This window comes from Terrapene carolina, unplaced genomic scaffold (assembly GCF_002925995.2).
Source record: "Terrapene carolina triunguis isolate 2854851 unplaced genomic scaffold, T_m_triunguis-2.0 Scaffold58, whole genome shotgun sequence".
Lineage (NCBI taxonomy): Eukaryota > Metazoa > Chordata > Testudines > Emydidae > Terrapene > Terrapene triunguis.
The window spans coordinates 90,773,019-90,791,282 of NW_020664409.1; the positions used below are offsets into that span (position 1 = coordinate 90,773,019).

The window sequence follows — 18,264 nt, forward strand, 5'->3', positions numbered from 1 at the left end:
GGCGGGTTGCGGGGTGTCTGGCCCTGAGTTGGGAACACCCCAGGGGCCGAGTCTGGGCTCATCGCCAGGAGAAGGGGGCTGACGCTGTCTGAAGCCCCCGGAGCAGGCAGCGCCGCTGCCGGCGTCCTGGCGAACCGGGCCTGCCGCCTCCAGGCGCGGCGGTGGGGCGGGCGGCGCGTGCAGCAGTCCCCGGGTTGGGGACTGGGCGGCGCCCGGCGCAGGGGCTGGCCCAGGGCTTGGGTGTTGCACGCACGCTTCCTGCACCTGCTCTGGGCGCAGCCTCCCCCCAACCTGCGGCCACGTCAGGGCCAGGCTCACTCCGCGGCAGCATGTCGGCCAGGGGAGGCTCCATGCCGCCACCCCCCAACCCCGCCGCCTACTTCCCCGCGCCCAGGATCACGCTGCCCGTAGGCTTGGACATCCTGCGCACCTACTCGGGAGCCTTCATCTGCCTGGAGATCGTGAGTGACCCGGGCCGGGGGCTGCTCGGGGAGGGCAACGCTGCTGCCGGGCACGGGCTCCCCGCTCGTCCCCCCTTCAGCCCCGGCCCCCTCTTCTCCTCCCCCCATTACCGCCCCCTCTAGTCCCGCTCCCCCCTGTTCCCTTTCCTTTCACTCGCTCCTGCCTTGAATCTCAGTCCCTCCTCCCCCAGCAAATCCCCTTCTCCCAAACATATCCTCAAATCCTTCCTCCTCCTCCGCCCCACAACACCTCCGCTGCCCAGCACTTGTTGCGCTGAGCCCGGAGCGCCTGGGCTGCGATGTGAAATGCCCAAAGCAGCAGGGCCAGTGTCCTGCATACAGAACGGGGGTGCACACCTGCCCGTCCCCCGTGTGCAGGAGCCCAGGCTGCTGCGAACAGGCGGCACCGTAGCCCTGCCACCGCCCCCCCACGCTGCTAACCTGCCATTTTGTAGGTGGGAAAGGTGAAGCAGCAGCAGCTGGAGCTGGTGGTGGCAGCATCAGGAGGTTCTGCTCCTGGAGCAGGAAACCGGAGAGCAAGAGCAGACTCTGCATTCTCCTGCCAGGAGCTATTCCCCAAAGGAGGATCCGGGAGAACTGGAGCATTGGACTTTATGCAAGGGGCAGGCGAGGTGGGTGGGGGGAAGGACAGTCAGTTGGGGGAATGAATGTGTGTAAGGTGTGGGGGGGGCACCACTGAAGCCCTTCCCCATGCCTCCATTTTGCCTAATCCCCTGTTTTCCCACCTTAAAGCTTCCCCAGGAAGGGGGATCCTGTTCAACATACAACTGTGCTGAAGTAACACCAGAGGTGTTTGTTCTCCTGATTTCCACTCAGATCTGTGTTTTTCATAGCTGTATCTTGGCTCCTGTTCTGTTTTAATTATGGGGCAGCGGCCACAGGACACTGTGTATGTATTTTACACAGTTTTATTTTAATCAAGACAATCTTGATCCTCCATACGTTTAGATTAGATTCAGAAGTCCAAGGAAGTAAAAATATACAGTGTGTTTGTTTTTAGGATCCCTCAAACTCTAGCATGCTTAAACATTACTGGCATGCCCAGTCCCATTGACTTCAATGGGACTACTCATGTCCTCAGAGTTAGGACAAGGGTAAGAGTTTGCAGGATCAGCATCATGATTACTAACAGGTTAGAGGTGAAATGCTGGCACCATTGAAGTTAATGGCAAACTCCCATTGATTTCAATCAGTCCAGGATTTCACCCAGAATGTCTTTCTTCTTACAGTCACAGATTTGAATACTGACCTGGGCCCCAATCTTTCAAATGGATCCCTATAGGCATGCCTTCTCCTCCACATGGGGCCCTGACTTTTTTCAAAATGGCCTCCACACTGGTCCAAGGATCTGCTGGTGTGGATCCAGTTGCAGGACTGGAGCCCAGATCAGCAGTGACCAAAAATTAACTGCTTGGCGGATTTGCCAGTTTATGTAACAGGTGCTGACGTTCTCAGGTTAGTCTTGGGCCTGGTCTACACTAGGACTTTAATTCGGATTTAGCTGCGTTAATCCGAATTAACCCTTCACCCGTCCACACTACAGAGCCAGTTAATTCGAATTAAAGGGCACTTAAAATCGATTTCTGTACTCCACCTCGACGAGCGGAGTAACGCCTAAATCGATTTTGTTAATTCGAATTAGGGTTAGTGTGGCCGCACACCACCGAATTACTGTGTTTAAGTTAATGGGGTAGTGTGGCCGCACACCACCGAATTAATGTGGTTAAAAACCGAATTAAGGTGCTTAGTGTGGCCGCGCACAATCGAATTTATACAACCTGTTTCCCAAATTCGAATTATCTAAATTCGGATTAATCCTGTAGTGTAGACATACCCTTGGTGTTTCTCTGATATTGGGCCTGCCCACGATCACAGTGGATGTTTAAATTAGTAACCCCGCTACCAGTCTTAGCAGTGGGATGTTGCAGAAAAGATTGTGCTGTTACTACCAATTAAATGTCTGTTCTCTGAATAATGTTCTGAGCCTCCAGTGCTATAAAGATGGAGAAAACCTGCTTCCTCACAACAACTAAAACCTGAAGAGAAGCCCTTGAAAATAACTTGGAAGCTGATAATACTAATCCATGGGAATGCTGAATGCAGGCTGCCAGTGCACTTTTACATCATCAGCCTCATTTTATCCACAGATGGTTGCATTTTATACCAAAGGAGACTTACTTACTCCAAATGCAGGCAACTTCTTCTGAAAATTGAGTCTGAGGTCCTAGATTCAGAAGAAACTGGGCAGGCATTATTTTGAAGTTGTAGTTCTTGCAGTCTGAAAATTTTATCTCCAACTTTATACTCTGAGAGCTGGGAGGGTTGAATTGGAAATGGTATAAATTTGAGCAGTGCTCAGTTAATAGATGAGTTCTATTTCAATCAAGTTTAAGGCTTTCTGTATTAAAGGAACACATTTCAGGAAGCAAGTATCACTCTTATAGAGATCTATGTTTATGATTGAAGTCATAAATTGAGAAGATCAGTGTGCTGCAACTTTGTAGGACTAAATTCTGCTCCTAATTATATAGATCTTAATATGAAAAGAATTTGGCTGATATATTTCATTTATCTGACTTTCATGACACAGCAGTCTACCATAGTTATGCTAGTCTTTTATATTTTACTTTTGTTTGTTGCTTTTTACTCTTTTGGGTATAACCAATAAGTCCTATTTATACATTTATAATGATCTCATATCTGTATCTGCTGGGAGCTAACAAAACTATATATGGGTATAAGATTTAGATTTTAATCTCATTTACATCCTTGGCATACCAGTTGCAACAGATATAGATTTATTTATTTCTATTTTAGGATAAATGCACTTTGATAATATTTTCACTTGTCCTGTATTTCCTTCAAAATCAGATTTCAGTGAAACTTTAGAAGCAATTAAGTGATGTAGGAACCTAAATCCCATTTTCAAAAATGATTTACAAGCTTATGTCCCACTGACTTTCAATTACTTAGTCTTTTGAGTAGCTAAGTCACTTTTCAAGTGGGGATTTTTTGAATATTTTACCCCAGTGCCAAAAATTGCACCTGAAAGCTTTTTTAAAAATAAATTAACTGTTAGTTCTTAGTCCGGAGGGGCTGGACAAGATTCAGCGTTAAGCCTTTATTCTCATCATGGTTTTGTTTTTTTTTTCTACAGCTGTTTGGAGCACTTGTCTGGATTTTGATAGCTGCCACTAGAGTTCCACTGCCTCTGCTGCAGGGATGGGTGATGTTTGTGTCAGTGACTGCTTGTTTTTTGTCCATCCTCTTCCTGGGCGTGTTCCTTTTTAGTTATACACACAGAATTGCTGTGGACTGGAACCAGATGGTAAGTTTTTTTTCCTTGTGGGCATGATTTTATGAGAAAAACAAATTGATCTTACTCTTCATAAGACTCTTAAGGTCTGATCCAAAGCCCATTGAAGTTAATGAAGAAATTCTAATTAATTTTGATGAGCTTTGGATCAGGTCCTTAAATGTTATGCTAGTGTTGGTGCCTGGCTTTCACATCATGAATGGCCAAAGCATGGCCTGCAGCACGAATACAGTTCTTCAGAGACTCTTGTCTGCCCTTTTCTTTTAATTTGATAGCACAGCCTGTGGAACTACAGGTCCCAGCATGCAGTGCTCAGTGTTCATTCAATCACATGGCAAGATTCTGCTCATGTTATGATGAAGCTTTGCATGCTGAAACCAGTAGTCCTCCCAAGCTGTACCTCCATATTAAAAAAAATAGACAGCAGTAATGTGATCAGTTTTATGCAAGTTACATGCCTATCTCAAACTATTGGAAAGTTACCAAGTGCATCCCTCAGTGACTTATAGTTTGTGCTTTCCTGTGTTATTATCTAAAAAATGTTTTCTTGTGAGGTGTATGCTCGGAATGGGGAGTTTCTAACAGCCTAAAAGTGGTGAAATGCAATACTATATCATTCTATTTTATAGTATTGTGAGGCTTTTTGAGTGAGCAATAACAGGCAGAGAAAATACACAAAGAATCAGACCTTCTAGCAATCTTTATGGTATGCCTCTACCCCGATATAACGCGACCCAATATAACACGAATTCGGATATAACACAGTAAAGCAGCGCTCCGGTGGATCAAAGCAAGTTCGATACAACGCGGTTTCACCTATCACGCGGTAAGATTTTTTGGCTCCCAAGGACAGCGTTATATCGGAGTAGAGGTGTATTAAAATGCAGTTATGCCTAATTGCTCAACACCTTCAGTAAATAACCTTTCTTCTGTGTGGCTCTTTTTTATTACTGGCAATCATACTGCTCTTAGCCGGATTTGTATGTTTCAGTATAAACATCCATGGTTGTGCATCCCTTGATATCCAAGTAACTGTGTTGAGAGTCCCTAGATCTGTGCGAATCTTGAATCAAAGGTCATCAAACTTCATAAGTTTGGGGTTTGAAAGATTAAACTTGTGTAATGAGTCCATTAGCAGTGATAGTCTGGATTCTGTCCAAACAGACTTTAGCCCCATTGCACCAGTGTTTCACTATACATACAAACAAAGTACAACATCAACTCTTAACTTGATTTGTGGTTTAATTCCATTTAAGCTTGTTAAGGGATTGTGAGCTGGATGTTGAGGAAGCTGCAGGGAATTTCACAGAGGGTGGTTAGTGTTGTTCAGTGGCAGTCACGTATGCAGGAAAGCACATAAAGCATGTACATTACTTTTAAGCAAGTGAATAGTGTAATTGGTTTCAGTGGAACCAATCACAGACTTAAAGTTCTGCACATAATTAAGTGCTTTGCTGGACTGGAGCCATAGTGCTTTTTTGCATGTTCAAAGTACTACACAAACATTCATCCTATAACTCTCCTTGTAAGTATTCATTATACATTATTGATTTTGCCCTATCAAATGCTTGTTGGCTATTTTTATATCTGGTAGGACAGGGAATTTTGACACCTCTCTGTGATAAACTGAGTGCTGCTGCTGGAACCTCCCTTATGGGAGAAAAATAATAATAGAATCATAGAATCATAGAATGTCAGGGTTGGAAGGGACCTCAGGAGGTCATCTAGTCCAACCCGCTGCTCAAAGCAGGACTAATCCCCAGACAGATTTTTACCCCAGATCCCTAAATAGGCGCACATCATCTGTGAATGTGCCTATGATGTTTGCCTATGATTTTGTTAAAAATTCCCCATGATTAACAGGTCAAAGAAATGGGATATGAACCTTTTATACCTAGTTCACTGGCTCAATATACAGTCCAGATCACTAATCACCAAAAGATAATTACTATTTGGCCACAGTTCAGCATAGTACCTGCTGGACCTAAATTTATGTCCTGTAGTATGCTGGACCTAGATTTTTTCAGCAAGATACCATGACTTCTACATTGCTGGAATCTATTGCAAATGGCAAATTCTGTGGAGGACTTAAAAAAAAAAACGAGTTTTTTTTCAATCTGGTTCTATAAACTCATTTTTTTATTTTTAAATAAAAAGATAGTATACCATGTTGCTGTTTGTTCTAACACTTAAATTGGAAAGTGTTTAAAGAAAAATATTTTTGTATTATTCCTTATGCTGCAGAAACTAAAATTTGGCATGGAATTCAGAATGGCTAATTAAGGCTAGTGGTTTAAGAAGGCCAAAAATGGGAAAAGTCCAGGCACATTATTTTAATTATTATTGCTTGTCATGGAAAATTATAAGAGTCTAGTATCTTTTATTTTAAAATAAAAATAGTTTAAAACCCCCAAACTCCACTCTCCTGGATGCAAATGAGTAGCACTTTTAGGGTAAGATTCTGCCAACCTTACTCTGAGCAGTACCTTATTTCCTGCTTAGCCCTATTCAATCTAGTGTGATTACTCATGGGAGTAAGACACTAACTCAGCATGAGTAAGGAAGTTGTGTTGCTCCTAGTGGTTCTCAAACTTTTGTACTGGTGACCCCTTTCACATAGCAAGCCTCTGAGTACGACCTCCCCCCCCCTTATAAATTAAAAACACTTTTTAATATATTGAGCACAATTATAAATGCTGGAGGCATAGCTGGATTTGGGGTGGAGTCTGACAGCTCGCAACCTCCCATGTAATAATCTCGCGACCCCCAGTTTGAGATCCCCTGCTTTATACTGAACCAGATGATATGACAAAGACCATAGACTTTATTCTCTGCTGCCCTATATATTGTGTTGTCATTTACATCTGCGCAAACTAGGTGTAAGCTACCATTCCATTCTGATCTGGTAGTATTTTACACACACTTTGCACAAGATTTAAGTGATTGTGCCAGGTGTAAGGCAGTGGAAAATTGGGCACCATGCTTTTTTATTTAAAAATCCTAACAGTAAACAGTTAGGTTTTGGATCACAGGCATCATGTCCCGGATAGAACCTTACCGTTGATACATATCTTCACTGTAACTATTGCCAGGGAAGTTAGAGTGTTTGGCATCTGGATGGAGGAAATGACAGCTTCTCTTTTGAAAATATCTCTTCTGTGTACAGCTAGGACTAAGCTACTCACTGAACAGTATCAGGGGGTAGCCATGTTAGTCTGTATCCACAAAAACAACAAGGAGTCTGGTGGCACCTTAAAGACTAACAGACTTATTTGGGCATTATGGAATAGGGATTATAAATTCTAATTCTATAGTATGAGACAATATATTCATGTAAAGTTTAAGAAAAGTTTTGTAAATGAGTTCCAATAGGTCAAGGATTAGGGACCCAATCTTATGGGGTTCCAGGGGCTTCTGTATAGATTATTTAGGTTAATCTTTCTATCTACTCAATGGGACTCAGTGCTCAGTCTAGAAGATACTTAGTTTTGCAGATACTTAGAGATGCTTAGTTTTGCAGTTCTCCAACTGTGGATTTGTGTCTCCAAAGATAACATGCTTGTTAACAGGAAAAATGTTTTTAAATAAATAATATATAGAGGTGAGAAATAACAGATCTCAACCCTATTGTCCCTCTACAAATTTGTGTACACAGAGTCAATCCCTTACCTCTCTCTAAAAGTGAAAAGTTTCAAAAAATAGAAGATTGTTGGGGACGGAATAGAGCTGGACAAGGAGAAGAAGTCTGGAGATAAATGTGAGACGGGAGGGACAGGCAGTAGAAACAAAAGTGAAGCTGAGCAGCATATTCCAGAAGTCTTGAGGTCTTTCTGAGTGTAGCCTTCATTGATTTGAGATCTACCATACCATTCTCTCACTAGAAGGGAAAACCTATAATGGCAGCAGGCCGTAAAAGAGACGCGGTTTGGGAATATTTTAATGAAGTTCCTCTACCTGTGGGTAAGACAGACATGCCTGCAAAATGTAAACAGTGCAACAAAGAAATGCAAGACCTGGTTGCCCAAATGAAACAACATCATGAGAAGTGTTCCTTCTCAGGAGGAAGCTGCGTTGAAGATGATGAAAGGAACGTGTCTGAACATGCAGGATCTTCAGGTTGGTAAACTTTTTTATTTCAGACTTCTTTCTTAAGGACTGCCTGTCTTCCTTCTGGACTATTCTTGAATTCTCATGTTTGAGCAAAAAATATAGTTGTTACTCTATGGTACTATCATTTTAGATGCAGTTGTGATAAAAAATAAATAGCTGAAATAGGCAGATCTTCCTTTTACAGTTTCACCTTTAAAGTAGTACTGTGTGTCAGTGAATGCAATGAGTAATACTAAATGAGCTGTATGGTAATAATAATTAAATAACTGCATTGACTTATTTTGTTTAGGAGAATCCATCCTCAACATACAGGATTCTGAAGACTATCCACCTTCAAGATCACCATCATTTTCTATCGTTTCAGAGTTATCTGCCAATGATAGTGTTTCAGTCCCATCATGTATGTCACATAGCCACAGTATATCACCTGTAGCAAAAAAAAAAAAAAAATCTCCATCATCCAAAAACAACCATAGATAAGTTTGTGATAAGAACCAGCAGATTACAAAAAGAGGTATTTGATGAAAAAATTGCCCGGTTCGTATATGCAACAAACTCTCCTTTCCGTCTGATTGAGAACCCATGCTTCATTAACATGGTTCAGTCATTAACACCAGGATACAGTCCACCCAACAGAGCAGATGTCACAGGCAAATTGCTGGATAAAGTGTATGAAAGAGAAATTGAGCACTGTGCAAAAGATCTAGAGGGTAAAATTGTTAACCTGAGTCTTGATGGGTGGAGCTATGTGCACAATGGTCCTGTTGTATGTGCTTGTGTGACAACAGAAGGGAATGTCTTCCTAACAGAAACAACTGATACATTGGGAAATGCACACACAGCAGAATACTTACAAGAAGTAGCAGTAAAAGCTAGAACAAACTGTGAAAAAAAAATTAAAATGTCTAGTACGCAGCTAGGTCACAGACAATGCTGCAAATGTATCCAAGATGAGAAGAAATTATTTAGAAGAGAGTCCCAAGCTAATAACATATGGTTGCAGTGCTCATTTGATGCACCTCCTAGCCAAAGACTTCAGTGTTCCAGAAATAAAGGCTAATCTTGTTGAAATTGCAAAATACTTCTGTAACAACCACTTTGCAGCAGCGGCTCTGAAAAAAGTGGGAGGAACAAAGCTAACTCCCACAAGACATGCGATGGAACTGTTTTGAGCACTATATCAAGAACTGGCCTAATCTGATGATAGTTTGTGAACAAAATTGTGAAAAAATAGATGGCACTGTCACAGCCAAAGTTCTCAACATTGGGCTTAAGAGAAATGTTGAACACATGCTGAGTACCCTGAAGCCTATTTCTGTAGCCTTGAACAATATGCAGGGAAATAGATGTTTTATTGCTGACGCTGTTGAAATTTGGAAGGAACTGAGTGAGGTCTTAAAAAGAGAAATATGCAATGACAGAGTTAAATTACAAGCATTAAAAAAATGAGCGGGATAAGCACTATCTCCAGCTCATTTTCTTGAAAATATTCTCAATACTCGATATGAGGGTCAAACCTTAACTGCTGAAGAAGAGGAGTTGGCTATGACATGGACATCCAGCAATCATCCCTCCATAATGCCAACTATAATAAACTTCAGCACTAAGGGTGAACCATTCAAGAAATATATGTTTGCTGGTGATGTTTTAAAGAAAGTCACACCAGTGAACTGGTGGAAGTCACTTAAGCACTTGGATTCAGAGACTGTTGAAGTGATAATCTCACTTTTAACAGCAGTAGCTTCTTCTGCTGGTGTAGAAAGAATATTTTCTTCCTTTGGACTAATTCATTCCAAATCGTTTGGGACCTGAAAAAGCAGGAAAGCTTGTTTTTCTTTTCCAGATTATGAACAAACAGGAAAACGAAGGTGAAGATGACTGAGTTAGCTGCAGAAGCCAATATTTTAAGTTTTCATGTTGACCTGGCTGACATAGTCAATTTAATTTTTGTTTTTTGTTTTTTAATATTTCATTTAACTCTTTTTGTTAAAAACAATTTTAACACAAACAAACTTGATTTTAAAAAAACTTGAATATTTAAGTAAATTCAAATTTCATATAGATGTTTTGTTAAAATATTATGTTTGCTGTTGAAGAAAAAGATCCAAAATACATAATGTTGTTGTTTTTAGTTAAATAAAACAATTTAATTGTTTGTCTGGTGATGTTCTCCTCCTAGTACAGCATGGCAGGAAAATCCTCCAAATATTAATGCTTAACCTGTTGAATTGGAGATAGTTCACCTCCCAGTGACTTCATAAATATCTGCTTCAATTACCTTTGGTAAATGAAATAACCAAACAATCATTCATTTTCTGATATAGCTGTAAAACTAATACGAAAAGTTTTCAAAATAAATCACTTTAAAAATGTATAGTGTGTACCTTTTAAAAATGAAACCTACATCTGTCTCTGAGTTGTGAAGAATATGTATTAAGGTTATAACAACCAACAAGAATGCACTTTTATGTAGAAATCCATGATTAAATCAAGTCTTCCTGACTAGTGATTTAAATCATGATTTAAATCAGATCCACCCTGATTCTGTAAACTGTGTGTTTTACGGAATAGGAATAGAAATATTTTAGAGAGGTTTTAAAAGCTTTATTGTATCCCTCAGCCTGGAAAGTCAGAATCTTAGTGCCTGGAGCTGAAATGTACAGGACTCGGGAGAGAGAAATTAAGACTAACACTTAAAACACCTCTTTAAATGAATGTAAATAGCAAATGTTTGTATACACAAACGTGCACAATATAGTGTGTGTCTGAGAGATGAATAATAGGATGTGCTTTGTGTTTTTCTATAAATATGGTATGCACCATACTACTTTGAAATAGTGGTTGTAGTTGCTTTTTCAGTAACAAAGTTGCTGGGTTGTTATAGCCATTATTGCAAATGTGCCTTAAAACATGGCAACATAATTGCTGACCTAGATCACTTAAGAGGTCAAGCTATATTTATTTTAAAGGTGTAGGTTTTTTTGTGTTATGTTACTCTGCAATACTATCAAAACAAAACTGAGTTGTATCACTTTGTATACTTTTTAGGATACAAAAATTAAAGTTTCTTACTATGGTGTGATTCATTGTAATATGACTACACTCTGATGCCATTAATTTTAGATGAATGATCTGAACGTCTTCTATGTGGCACCTCTAAGCTTGCTTTTGTTTGCATTTTGTTTGCACTGAAACTCAGAGATTGGTTAGGAAGAATGCACATATCCAATCAGTTACAATATAGACTAAATCTGTCACTTTCTTTTCAGGATTTTCTTTTCCATGCAGCTACTTTTGTCTTTTATTTTGGAGCCTTTTTATTGCAAGCAGCAACAACATCTCTGCATAATTATCGACTTCCATCAAATGTCACTACGTTGCTAAGTGATCAAGACTATAACATAAGCATAGCAGCCTCAGTAAGTATTTCATAGATATACATCAAGAGATGGAAGTCTGTTTTAACCCTTTTTAGCTACTCAAATAATCTAATGGCTAACTAGAATGTAAACTTTTCATGGAAGGGACTGTCTGTTTTTGTGTGTTACACAGCACAGAATAGTCACATATTGATAATTTAATTTTGTTATTTCTCCCCTACCCCAATAAGTTGTTACTGTGTGGTAGGTATTTGCTTCACTACAGAATAATGTTCTTTATAAGGGAACATTTAGAGTGAGTCATACTAGTCGGTGGAAGTAAAGGCTTAATTATTAATTGTTTTCCTTTGCATCTGAATGATGCTGCCTCTTCCATAGATGTATGCCAATGGGTTTAGCACAAGGAATTGGAAATACTGTTCTTAGTTTTTACACCTTCTAACAGTGTCTTGTTTAGATCATGGGATCATAGACATTTATTTAAGCTTATTAAAAACCTCTATAGGTGTCCATCACAAAAATTAAAATACACAATACAGAAATGATAAAAGACTGCTCAACCCACCTAGACATAAATATCTACCAGCTGATAGGAAGATAAAACAAATAAATTGCTCCAGTGCTCAGCCCATCCTCTCTGAACGGCAAAAAAATTTATGGATGAGCTTTGCAGCTTGACAAATGCAGGCTGCAGTGGGTCTAGATGTGAAGAATTAGTTTCAAAGTCCAGGAAGCTCACTGAGAGTACTCTACAAGCAGCATCCTCCCAGTTATAACAAGGCAGCTCCAGCTGATCCTAGCTGTGGCAGTATGGCATGGGAATAGAGATTAACCATGTCCCAAATCAGTCAGGTCTGTATAATAGGTCAGCATCCTGAATTCTACCCAGAAACTTATGAGAAGCCATTACAGCTCCTAGATGTCTGATGTAAAGTTCCACTTAGTATGCAGAATTCCTGCCTTTCTCATAGTTCTGCTGAGCTGTAGTGGGTTGGGGGGCTCTTGTGAAGCTCTCCATTGGACTGTTCCAGGCTTTAGGTGGGGAAGAAGCTCCAGTCTCTAGGCCCCTCACAGTGCTGATGGGATATGGGGAAGAAGAACCAAACAGAAGAGCTCTGACCCCTAGCTCCTTCACAGCTGTTCCCCAAGTGTCTTAATTAAACTTAGTGTGTATGAAAATAATTATCATCTTGTCACACATTCATTTTTGCTGCCATTAACCAAGAAAGTGTTAAATAAAGACTGCATAGAGAAAACAGAAAAATTAAAGCCCTGCTAAATATCTGCTGTCAAGACAATGACCTTCCAGCTGTTTATATTATCGATTAAAGCATGTGTGTAGGTTCTTTTTAAAAAAAGTAATAATCTCAGCAGCTATTAGCATTTGTTTTCCAAACATTCATTATCCCACTCAAAGTATGTGTAGTGTGGGTAGGATGTAATAATCTAAGTGACTCCAAGTACAGAGAGGGAGAGGCAGGTCTCCATCATTCTGACCAGGAAACATCAGAAAGTATTTCAATTTAATAAACAAATCCCTTTCTAGTTTCCATCCTCCCTAGTTCTTCACAAATGAATTCATAGAGCCATCTAGTATAACTTCTAGGATGAACACAAACATAGATTTCACCTTATGATCCCTGCAACAAAACAACTTGTGATTAAGCTAGAACACATCTTACAGAAAGAGATCCGGTCCTTATTTAAAGACCATAAGTACTAGAAACTTTACAACATCCCTTGGTAACTTATTCCAGTAGCTGATTATCTTCAATGATCCCCTCCTCCCCCCCAAAAAAAAATTGTGCCCATTTCCTTATTTCTACAAGTAAATAATAAATGTTGATACCATATTGTTTTAGTGGTAGCTTTCTCCTCAGTTTATGTTTGCCGGAGGCAGATGCATTAATTTGGAGATGAATGAAATTAAATATGAATACAAACAAAAGCCAAATGACTGTGTTCATCCTTGATAATGAGAAGAAACTTAATTACAAGGTATAAAAAGAAGTATTTAAGAGGGTTGCACCAGGACCTAGGTAAAAGACCTACTTTAGTTACAAAGTAGCAAAGTGATGTCCGGATTTGATGCTTTTGACACAATGTTATCAAAGCCATAGCACGTAGGCTCTCGACCAGAGGGTCATGATAGAGCAGGGGTCGGCAACCTACGGCACGCAAGTCAATTTTGACTGGCACGCTGCTGCCTGCCACGGTCCCGGCCCCCAGCCCCACTCAGCCCCACCGCCCACCGCTCTCCCCTGCAGGGGCAGGAGGCAGAAGCTTGGTCCTGCGGCAGCCAAGCTTCTCCCCTCCCCCGCTTCTTCCCCCAGCGTGGTGCTTTCCTGCCACTCCTCCTCTCCTTCCATGCACCGATCAGCTGATGGCCCTTGTGGGGGGGAGGGGGAGAAGTGGCAGCGTGCTCTCTGCTCCGTAGAGGAGGCAGAGAAGAGGTAGGGACGGGGCCTTGGGGAAGGGGGTGGAACAGGGCATATCCCTTCCAGCCCCCTGCCATGAGCACCCCCACGAGCCGAGCATCCCAGCCCTCTGCCCTGACCCCTGAACCCCCCACACTCCCATTGCCCTCTGCCCTGACCCCTGACCCCCCCACACACAGCCTTCTGCCCTGCACCCCCCACACACCCCTAGCCATCTGCCCTGACCCCCCACCCCCAGCCCTCTGTCCTGACCCCTGAACCACCACCCCCAGGTCTGGGGTCCCGGCTGCCGGCCCCTTGCCAGCCGGCATCCCGGACGCAGGCCCCGCTCAGCCCGCTGCTGGCCTAGGTGAACAGAATCCCAGGCTGGCAGCAGGCTGGGCTGAGCAGGCTGGCGGCGTAAGATCAACATTTTAATTTAATTTTAAATGAAACTGCTTAAACATTTTGAAAACCTTGTTTACTTTACATACAACAATAGTTTAATTATATAATATAGACTTATAGAGCGAGACCTTCTAAAAAACGTTAAAATGTATTACTGGCACGTGAAACCTTAAATTAAAGTGAATAAATGAAGACTCGGCACACTACTTCTGAAAGGTTGCCTACCCCTGTGATAGAGTCACAGGGGGTCACAACCAATCTTCATTATGGCTTTTGGGCTAACTGTGGGGAAATTTTGAAGCTTCCTTGTAAAATGTGGTTATGGGAAAAGTTGAGGAGCACTGGAGCAATAGAAATCTCATGTGTGATTCATCTCGTTTTCTTCTGCAGATTTTTGCCTTTGCAACAACTGTCTGTTATGGTTGTAGCACAGCCCTTGCTTTAAGAAGATGGAAACTATAGCACTTGAAGAGGTTAATGGTTCAGCATTCTAGTTTAGTTTGTGTAATTGTGTATAAGATCAAATTAAATGCCACTTGTCTTTCAAACTGTAACAGAATTCCAAAAGGCTTTTATGTATAAACTCTATTTTAAAAATGTTAAAAATGCAGATAAGCTCATATCAGAATTACTTTAATTGAAATAATCTGTGATTTTTTTTTACTTTTATTATATGCTAATTAGAAGCATTATTCTACTATCTATATAGTATAGAGTTTAGTGAGAAATAGATGCATCGTTAGCAGACAACTGAATTTTGGTGCTAAACAATTAGGAGGGAGGAAGTGGAAGGTAAATAAATGTGTTATATGCACAGGCAGCTAAAATCTACAAGTTGCAATGCCTATGGTTAATTATTATTAAAAGCCCCACTCCTGCAATAAGCTCCAAGTAGGCAGAATCCTTGGGTCTCTGCACAGATTCAAGCATCTGCCACACAGTGCTCCTTGCAGGATGAGGGCCTACCTTGACTTTTGTGAGATTGCCTTAATATTTTTTAAAGCAAAACTTAAAGAAAAACTGTTTTAGTTTCCTTCCAGTACAATCTTGTGAAATACTTTACAGCCATTTCTGGCAGTGATGATTTGATCTTTTCTATAATTGTGTTGTATTCCTTAGTAAATACAAATTGTTTAGTACTATTGGTCTGTAGTTTCCTATATTCACAGATTTAGTTCTGTCAAGTCTATTTATATTGCAAAATGTAAACAGTGCATTTGTGTTGTGTATATCTGTGGTATGTTTTGGTTTAAAACAAAGTATTTGCACTGTTTCACCTTGTTGTGGGTACAGTTTTTACTTCATGTGCTGCATTTATGTTGTTTACTGTATGAGTCGATATCGTTTGAATGGAGTATTACAGAATGTTGAATTCTCTCTGATCTGAATTTTTGCAGTGGTTTATTTGTTGCATCCTAAAGCCCCAATCTTGCAAAGGAATCTTTACATGGGCAAATCCTTATGCCACTGCAGAGTCTTGCTGAAGTCAGTGGGACACCATTGGAGCATAAGGATCCACCCAGGGAGATGCTTTTGCAGGAATGTTGAAGTCTGATCAAATTTGCTTTGAATATCCCAGTTATGTAATGAAATACATGAGGTATAAATGCACCAAACTCAACTTAACAAACGTGTTATACCATATCACTTCCCTCCCCCATTATCACTATTTAGCAGATATTTTAAAAAAAAATGTAATAACTTTAGTTCTTGCAAAAGTGCCAAATTGTTAACCTCAGAGACTGAAGACCCCTTGTCATCAATAGAAAAGCAACAGTGTAAGCTTCCTTACAATATCCTCCGTGCATTTGTTCTGTAGAGACCACTTGCAAGTGGACAGGGCAGTACGCTTTCTTGCCTACTTAAAACTGGTCTATACCTAGAACTTAGATTCATCCAACTACATCACTCAGGGCTGTAAATTCATTCCCTCTGGAGTATAGTCAGGTTGACCTAACCCCCACTGTATATGCAGCTATGTCAAAAGAAGAATTCTAGCTGCCACCTCTTGGAGAGGTGGATTACCTACATTGATGGAAAACCCTCTTCCATCGATGTAGGAAGTGTCTGTATCATAGGCGGACTGTGGGCCAAATCCAGATCACCAGATGCTTTTGAACAGATAGCAAAATATTTGTATTTACTTGTCATTATTGTTGTTGTTTTTTATTATTTTCTCTGGAATCTGGACCTTGACTATACCTTGACCGAGAAATTTGGACCTTCATAAAAAAACAATTGACTATCTCTGGTCTACGCTATAGCTTCAGCACTGTAGCAGTGCCATTGTAATGCAGACATGGCCTCAGTCTCAGCATGCCAACAATGATGCTAGTTGCAGTGAAGATACATGAGGATCTCTGCTGGGAGCCTAACTCATTTGACATGTGCAACTGAATCACTATCAATAGTGACAACTTTCCGTCAGTACTGGCCTGGGCCAATTTTATATCAATGACCTGGAAATGAATGGCACCTTCTCAATGCCCTGAGCCATTTAACTCTCCAGAACTATTGTAATAAGTTGATTTGGTACATTTCATTTTCTGAAAATGTCTATCTTCCTCCCTCTTTGCACTGGCTGAATCTTCAAGTCTTTACTCTCATCTAACGTGAATTGTGATTTTAAATTTTGTCTCATGCAATATGGCACAAAACAAAAGACTGGATTTCATATTGAATAAAATTACTTTACACTGGAGTGTACAGACAAAAGGGATTTCTCCCCAAGATATAACAGTGACTTACACTCACACTGGATTAAAGCATTTAATGCAGCTATTTGATACTGTGGTTACTAATAGATTTTCATCATTTGGATATTGGTACAAAGAGTAGAAATCTCAAATATTTGATTAAATTGATGCTAGCTTTATTAAAAGAATAAGAATTCTTGAGAGGGTACTTGCACAAAAATCACAACACTTGTAAACGTATAATGTGGAACAGAGAATAAAATGGTGAAACAGTAAGACTTGGACTGTATGAAAGGTGACACTGACTCTAGGTGGAGAGGACAGTGCAGATATACATGGTGATGGTGGGAAAGAACCACACTTGACAGATGCTAGTCAGATCCCTTAATGCACCAGTGAAAGGTTTTCATACCACTGCAATGTGTGGGGTATTAGAACCTGTTTAGTGTAGTGAGAAATGGCTAATCTCTTCCCTCCTACTCTAAGAGTCAAAGACAGGCAAAGGACAGAGTTGGAGAGGAAAGTTAACTTCTTGGAACAAGAGTGATTTGCTTAGCTAAAAATAGAGGCATATTTCCTGTCACCCACCATCACCTTTTCTTTTGCAATGAAAGATGTTATGTTAGACTCTGATGCAGGTACACCTCTACCCCGATATAATACGAATTCGGATATAAAGCGGTAAAGTAGCGCTCCGGCGGGGGGCCTGCGCGCTCCGGCGGATCAAAGCAAGTTCGATATAACGCGGTAAGTTTTTTTGGCTCCCGAGGACAGCGTTATATCGGGGTAGAGGTGTACAAGTAAACAAACACTAAAACAGAATATAAGGATGCAGTCACACAATAAAGAAACAGTAAATGGTTTATTATTTCATAGTTGAACCTGGAATTGCAGAGGTGGTTCTGAAACAGGGCTCAGCATGATGTGGGAGTCTGTATCCAAACATTTTGGGGCGGGGGCAAGTATAATGCAGTCCTTCTGATGTTCATTACACATCATGATTATAGACTGTAAGTGAGTGTCAATATAAAATAAGACAAAAAGACATTTTATATTTAAAAAATGCATGCGTGCGCACACACACATAATCCCTAGAGCTCAGGGCTATGAGCAGGCCTCTTCAGAGAATAGAGCAGTAGAGAAAAGCTGAGAGGAAAGATAAGGAGATCAGTTTTGGACACATGAGTTTAAGTTGAAGTGAGATATCCAGGAAGATGTGTCTGACACCAGAAACAGTGTTTGCTATTAAGAAGTGAAGTTACAATTCTGTGTCAGAGGGGTAGCCGTGTTAGTCTGGATTTGTAAAAAGCGACAAAGAGTCCTGTGGCACCTTACAGACTAACAGACATATTGGAGCATAAGCTTTCGTGGGTGAATACCCACTTCATCAGATGCAACATCTGACAAAGTGGGTATTCACCCACGAAAGCTTATGCTCCAATACGTGTGTTAGTC

General features: G+C 40.7%; 1 protein-coding gene across 1 annotated transcript; it reads left to right on the forward strand.

Moving 5' to 3' along the window:
• Nucleotides 1–234: 234 nt before the first annotated feature.
• On the forward strand, nucleotides 235–17,493 carry MAL2 (mal, T cell differentiation protein 2). The gene is made up of 4 exons (XM_024208595.3): nucleotides 235–461; nucleotides 3,640–3,810; nucleotides 11,178–11,327; nucleotides 14,504–17,493. Exons 1-4 carry the CDS (start codon nucleotides 330–332, stop codon nucleotides 14,573–14,575), a joined length of 525 nt encoding a protein of 174 aa, XP_024064363.2. The 5' UTR covers nucleotides 235–329; the 3' UTR covers nucleotides 14,576–17,493.
• Nucleotides 17,494–18,264: the final 771 nt, after the last annotated feature.